Source organism: Hemicordylus capensis, chromosome 4, assembly GCF_027244095.1.
Source record: "Hemicordylus capensis ecotype Gifberg chromosome 4, rHemCap1.1.pri, whole genome shotgun sequence".
Classification (NCBI taxonomy): domain Eukaryota; kingdom Metazoa; phylum Chordata; class Lepidosauria; order Squamata; family Cordylidae; genus Hemicordylus; species Hemicordylus capensis.
In genome coordinates, this window is record NC_069660.1 from 12,742,464 (window position 1) to 12,749,472 (window position 7,009).

The 7,009-nt window shown below is 42.4% G+C and overlaps 1 protein-coding gene across 1 annotated transcript in view; it reads left to right on the plus strand.

Annotated features, from left to right (window-relative positions):
- The first annotated feature begins 7 nt into the window (after positions 1-7).
- The window catches only part of TCFL5 (transcription factor like 5), a 30,469-nt gene continuing 23,467 nt past the window's right edge, over positions 8-7,009 (plus strand). The window contains exons 1-2 of the mRNA XM_053247043.1: positions 8-1,619; positions 4,902-5,094. Coding sequence (XP_053103018.1) covers positions 892-1,619; positions 4,902-5,094 — 921 coding nt within the window. The 5' untranslated portion in view covers positions 8-891. The remainder of the gene's footprint in view (positions 1,620-4,901; positions 5,095-7,009) is intronic.

Sequence of the window (7,009 nt, forward strand, 5' to 3'; positions counted from 1 at the left end):
CGGGGCGGGGGAGCGGGCGGGGGCGGGGCTCGGGGCCGTTTGGAAAGGGTCGCGAGCGCTGGGAGGTGGGGCTGTTGGCCGCGGCCAGCCTCCCGTTGGTTGCTAAGCAGACCTTGGTTACCCCGCTGGGTGATGATTTGGGGCCTGCCTGCCCAGACGCAGGGGAGGAGCCGGGGTACCACCACCCTGCGGGTTGCTTGCTGGGAAGTGACCAGACACTCCCCCCGCCCCCGGAGCGGGGGCTGCTGTGAACAGCCTTGGATTCGTGCCCCCCCATCTCCCACAAAGGGGGGATTAGTTAAGAGGGGGCTCACTCCCCATCCCACCTGGAGATGTTGGAGGAGGCTGTTTGGTAGCTCAAGAATGTGGGGCTAACCTCTCTTGTTTTAAAGGCAGTCCATATTATGGTTTGGGTGGTGTGCAATCCTTTTATATTACAAGTGGTTTTCCAATTTTGGCTCTAGGGTCTGAGGCTCTCTCCCTCTCCTCCATTTTTAAAAACAAATGATCTTGTTTTCCCTACATCCACTTTTTAGGGGAGGATTGGATATATTTATTGGATGATTTTTAACTCAAGGCACGTTTTGAAGAACTTCCCATCTCCATTTTAATAACATTAAAACACTTGTTTTGCTTTGGCTGGGATGCATGAGATTCTTAACTGGTGATGGTGCTGTAAGGACTTGGAAATGTTAATGCCCTTTGCTTTTTGCAAAGAGTGAGGTCTTCCAACCTCCATTTTGTGTAGAATGATCAACTCCCACTCCCAATAGTGCTAGCGCTTGGTTGCATCTGTTACTGCACAGCATTGTTGCATCTGGTCAGTGACATTCACTACTTGTGCATTCAGCTGTCATAAGACATTTTGTGGCATTAGTATTCTTTAGAATCATGTCAGACTCAACTCCCAAAGAGCCAGAAGCTTCCAGCTCTCAGGCTGTTGTTACAGATCCAGCTCCTGCTCCTGTTGCTGAAGGCCCAACGGATACTTCCTTTGGTGAGCAAAACCTTAGCTTCACCACCACAGACCTCAACCTGGTGGAGATGACAGAAATAGAATACACACAACTTCAACATATACTCTATTCCCATATGGAGGCTCAAGCAAATGAAAATGAAGCAGAAAATAGATTAAATTTGAATTGCTTCTCAACCAATAATTCTGCAAATCAGTCACAATACATGTCATCGTGTAATAACAGTCAAGGTGGCTTTTCATCAAACAGCTCTGGAAACCAGTCTCTCTATCCTATTATCTGCCAGTCTGGTTTGACTTCAGACAGCAATTTTATGGGTCCTAATCAATGTCTTGGACATATTGACTTCCAGGAGCTGAGAATGATGTTGCTTAGTGAGTCTAGCCTCCCTCCCAACCAAGCTGAAAAAACACCTAATACTAGCTCTGCAGATATTTCTGCACAGAGTTTCGTAAAAGTTAAACATAGTGAAAACCTGGGTGGGATAAATAAAGAAAATGCACTTGGGGAAAATTCAGCATCAGTTCCTGAATCTAGAGCTAAATCTGCAGTCCGTGTTCGACTGGAAGACAGGTTCAACAGTATCCAGACTGACCTTCCCAGGTGTCAGGAAGCCCAAGAAACTGGAGTGGCCATTAACAAGTGTGTTGCATTTATATTTTGTTTCGAATATAGAGTTCAATCACTTGCATTAACATCAGCAGATCCTTCAAAATATTAGGGTGCATCCACAAGGGCATACTCTTTTTATTTTAATTCTGGTTTTATTATTAAGAAATAACTGCAATCTCTTGGTTCCATACTTAAAATAATTAAAATGAGTAGATTCAATATTTGACATACCTGCAGTGGGAAACAATCTGTTGTTCTTGCCATTAATTAGAGATTTGCCACTGAGTATGTAGACTGCACCCCTGGAGATCTTGGTAAGTTTTGCAAATCAAACCAAATCAAATCAAGCTGGGTTAACTAACGACTGGTCAGTGGTGGGACCCTCAAGGGCATATTTTCAGGAAGTACAGCAGGGGTGCAGGGGGAAGGAGAGATTAGCAAAGGGAACATTGGCATGCACAGTGTTATGGATACAAGCCAGCAATTTTAAACCTGTAAACCAAGACTTGTATTTACTCATATCTTAGAAGTGGTGTTATGATAAAAGCAGCATTTAAAAACTAAAGGGTAAATAAGTGATTTGGATATTTCTCACAGCAACTGAATCAACATGTTTTATCTGCTTCCTCAGCAATGTGCACCTGCATAGTGATGCTGCTATAAGAAGTGGGACCTCTGATTACCATGAGTACTGTTTTTTATATAGTGGCAATTTTTTCAAAAATTAAAACAACCATTAAAAGCAAAAAGATTACTAGGACTACAATCTGCATACTGGAGAAATCAGCAAACTTCCAATTAACTTTCCTAGATCAGGATTGAGGTTGTTTGCATGGGGATCCATTAGGATACTCTTGGCTCAAAAATGCAGCGACCAACTTGCTCAGCAGAGAAAAAACTTTCCTAAGTTGTTTCCTTTACTTGCTTGTGATTGGCAACATTTGTAAGAGTGTGGTAAATGCTAGACCCTACCGGTAGACAACCTTGGCTCTAACTTGGCAATATGTGACTGGGGATGATGGGAGTTGTAGTTCAGCAACAGCTGAGAGTCAAGGTTGGCTATGCCTGCCTGGCAGATTTATGTTGCACTTCTGTTTTCATAAGCACACAGGAGGGAAAAGCACCACGCCAACAGGTAGGAAGGAAATGGGAACGGCGCAATACAGTTTATTAAAGAGTAGATCCTGACACATTTGGAGTAAAACTCTTCTTCAGGGGATGAAGCTAAGCTGTTTAGAAATCAAGTATTGTGCCCTGTAACCCACTTTAAATTTTTCATGTTGTAATCCCCTGAAGAGTTTTACTCGAAATACATCGGGATCTACTCTTTAATAAACTGTATTGCACTGTTCTTGTTCACTTCTGTTTTCATCCCAGTCCTAAAATGTGGAACATCCCTTTTATGTGAGACAAGTCCACCATCCTGTGCTATCTTGTTATAAAAGATTGTTACTTTATATCACAGCTTTGCAAATAAGTACAAACAATTTACCTGTTAGACTTCCTGCCCATAACCCACGGCTGTTCCACAGTACATTGTAGCAAATCTGGATTTGCTACCAAATGGAGAGATGTGGCCAGTCCTGGCTCTCAGAAGAGTGTATATGCAAGATACATTGAGAGTTGTCACACTGAGGACAATATATAAATATTTTAATAAGTAAAACGGATATAGATATTCTAAGCAAATCCCTGTGTCGTGTAACTTTTTAAAAGTGTACACCTTAAAAAAACACCTTAGATGTACACCTAAAACATAAATTTGTATCTAACAAAAGTTAGTTCTGACTAAGTACCACTGAAATCAGTGAGACAAGTTAGTCGTGATGGGATACAATCCATAATGTATGGATGTATTGAGTAAGTAGCCCCTAGTATCACAGGGGTAGCCTCAGAAGTGGGTTTTGCTGTTCACCTAGGAGGTATTTGATACACCATAGGTAAATGCTTAGTTACAAAGCTGGTATATATTGAATGCACACAGTTGCAGTGTACATAGTGTTAACAAGGTGTTAGGTGGCTGAAATGATTTTGGAATAGCACATAGGTGGTACTCCAAAGTCATGCCCTATGTACCAGATTCCCACAGTACCTTCTAGCTGCATCTGGCCAGTAACACTGTTAGATCCTGTTGCTTCAATGTGGATTGGCTGGCACTCCCCCAGATCACAAGTTGTGATCTGCACAAGGACAGTGATGGTTGTGCACCTACTGATCACTTATTTGCTGGTACACTGAACTGGGAATTGACATTTGTATGATAATTTTACCATGGAGCTTAAACTCTTGGTTCAACTATTTCCTTAGGTGATTTGAGAGTGTCAGTAATCAAATTCATACACAGTAACCTGTTTCTGAGTTTTGTTTTTCCTTCCTGTGACTTTCCTTCTGGGCTTTTAGTTCACATTGTGGTATGGTTTTAGGCACTCTTTCTCTTTTTTAATGTATGAAAACTAAAGAGAAAGCGGGTAATAGCAACATTCAAACAATATTCTCCCGGTGGAGATATGTTGACCACCCTGTATTAAAAAAATAAATTTTACCTATGTAATGTTTATATTTGGGCCTTTGAGATTGTTACAACTTTTTGCTGTCATTCTTTTTAGGGAGTAAGAAAAGCAATGAAGCATGCTTCTTTATGCCTACAGAATAATATTTTAGGAACATAGGAAGCTGCCTTATACCGAGTCAGACTGTTGGTCCATCTAGCCCAGTATTGTCTACATTAGGAAAGATACCTGCCTGAAACTTTGGAGAGCTGCTGCCAGCCAGTGGCTGACATACTGAATAAGAGTACTTCAGCCTAGTAATGATGTATGTGCACAATTTGCATAAGCTGCACAAGTTGCACTAATGCAACATTTGCACAAATTTGTTGCACAAGAATATGCCCACTAGAAATAGGCTTCTTCTTGTGTAACACAACTCACACAAATTTTATGATTGTGCAACTTACGTAAATTATGCAAATACAATGTTACTAAGCTGATGTACCCTTGTGCAGTATGTCAGCCACTGACTGGCAGTAGCTCTCCAAGGCTTTAGGTAGGAGTCTTTCTCAGCCCTACCAGGAGATGCCATGGATTGAACCTGGGACCTTCTGCATGCAGAGCAGATACTGTACCACTGAGCTGCAGCCCCATCCCCTAATTTGCTTAAATATATATTGAGATGTGTATAAGATGTGAATTAAACTAGAACACAGAATGTACTTTGGAATGGTTGCTGATATAAGATACTCTGCAGCCAATATAGCTTTTGGAATCCAATAGTTTCAAACAACTGTCCTTCTATTATTGATTTCTTTCATAGTTTAGTAACCCTTATTCGCCATCCTTCAGAAGTGATGGGTGTTCCTCTCCACCAGCAGCAGAACAAATGTACAACATTAGTGAAAAATAAGACTGCTGCTACAACTACTACTGCATTACAGTTTACATGCCCACTGTTTAACCCAAATGCTGCCTCTCCTGCAACTGGAAATGTGAACCCTTCACAAACTCAGGTTGGTGATTTTCTTTTCTTTTTTCTTTTTTAAATTGTTGCTTTTTGTTTCTAACCCTAACCACTGTCTTCTGAATGAGGATACTGAAAAATAAATTGACAGTCTAAACTTTGAATTTTAAATACGTTTAATTTTTTTTAATGTTATTTGACGGAATAAGGCTCTGCGCTTTCCCCCTTGCTGTCCCTTATGCATGGAACTGCCTCTCAGAAAGTCTCTGTAATGCTTCCTCTTTTACTTCCTTCAAATCCCCCCTCAGCACATAGCAGTGCTATGTGTTTGCTGATTCAAAATTTTTGAATCAGCAGCTTATTTGAAAAAGTTGCTGAAAAAAATGTCCAGATCTGGATCATGATCTGTTGAGCTCCATTAGTAATGGGTTCTGCACTTGTGCAAAACTCTCTTGGTGTGGAGTAACACAGCTCCTCGTTGCGCTTCCGTCTTGCCCCACGTGACCTATATTCAAGGCCCTGCCCCATTTGACCACATGGCTGATATTTAAGGCAGGAGGAATGCCACTCCCTCAGTTCCTTTTTGACTGCTGTAGTGATCGATTACTCTGTTGCAGCGATTCCTTGTCTTAGTTCCTCTCAGTGTGTGAGTTCTTTTTTTAAAAAAAGGATTGAATTATTGGTTAACAAACTTTGGATCATCAACTGACAATGAATATGGATAGCCCTACTGTTAAAGAGAAGAAAACTGAGGAAAAAAACATTCAAATGTTGCTCTAAGTGCAGAGCTAAGCTTCCGTTGCAAGATCTCTGTCTCATATGCTTAGGGGAAGGGCATAATACCACGTCTTGTAAAGTCTGCATGTTGTTCTCTAAGCAGACTAGACGCAACAGAAAGCTCAGATTAAGGACCGCACTTTATGACAATGTTTTGAGCCCCTCAACTCCTTCAATGTCTAAGGAGGGGGCAGGCCCTTTAGAGCAACCATCTGGCCCAAGGACTGCACAAACACAGTCTAAATCCTTCGCTGCAGCCTTTAAATCTCCCAAGCCACTTAAAAGGCCAAAGGTCAAACATTCTGTAGAAGCGGTGTCTGAGCCAGCCAAAAAGAAGAAGACGACCTCAATCCCAGAGACCACACCATCCCTAACCAGCCTGCAGGATGTCTTTATTACCTCCTTATCGAATCCTTCGACACCGAGGGTGCTGTAAAGATCCAGGCCTAGGGCATCTAAAACCCCTTCGACGGGCCACCCATCAACACCAGAGCCATCGTCGATGTCAAAACATCCTTCGACTTCGAAGCAAACAGTAGAGCAATCTCTGTCTACACTGAGGCCACCACTGTCTGTATTGAAGGCTACTTATTCACCGATGCCAAAACCAGGCATCGATATCTCCGGCTCCAGCGCCCATAGCTTTTCTGTCGATGCCAACAGAGCATCAACAACCTCTGATTTCCACTCTCAACACCTCGATACTGACAGAACTGAGGCATATTACTCTAAGGTGTTAAGAACCAGTCTCTTTGGGCTTAAAGATGATGATGGAGAGGAGGCTCTGGAGGGTACAGGCTCAGGTGTAGATCCCTCAACAGCTCAGACTCTCCTACCAATATTGGATTCCAATAACTGTATGCCATCCACCTCAACATTCAGAGGGTTTCATTCACTTACAGAGTCTATCAAGATCAATTAACGACTATGCCCCAGACTGTGCCTCAGGTTGTACAAATTAAGCTACCAGTCTGCTATGCACTGATGGCAGCCCATTCAGCAACAACAGCAGGCTGGCATGCCTGTGGATTCCAACATCGGCCACCCCCTCAAACCGCTCCAATGGAGAACTTGGGACTCTATTCACCTGGCCTGGCATAAGACTTTCAAAAAGACAGGTCATGGAGGTCTATGGGGTTTTGCAGGCAGAATCCTTTGATAACTGCCCTTACCCAGGGTATGTTGGT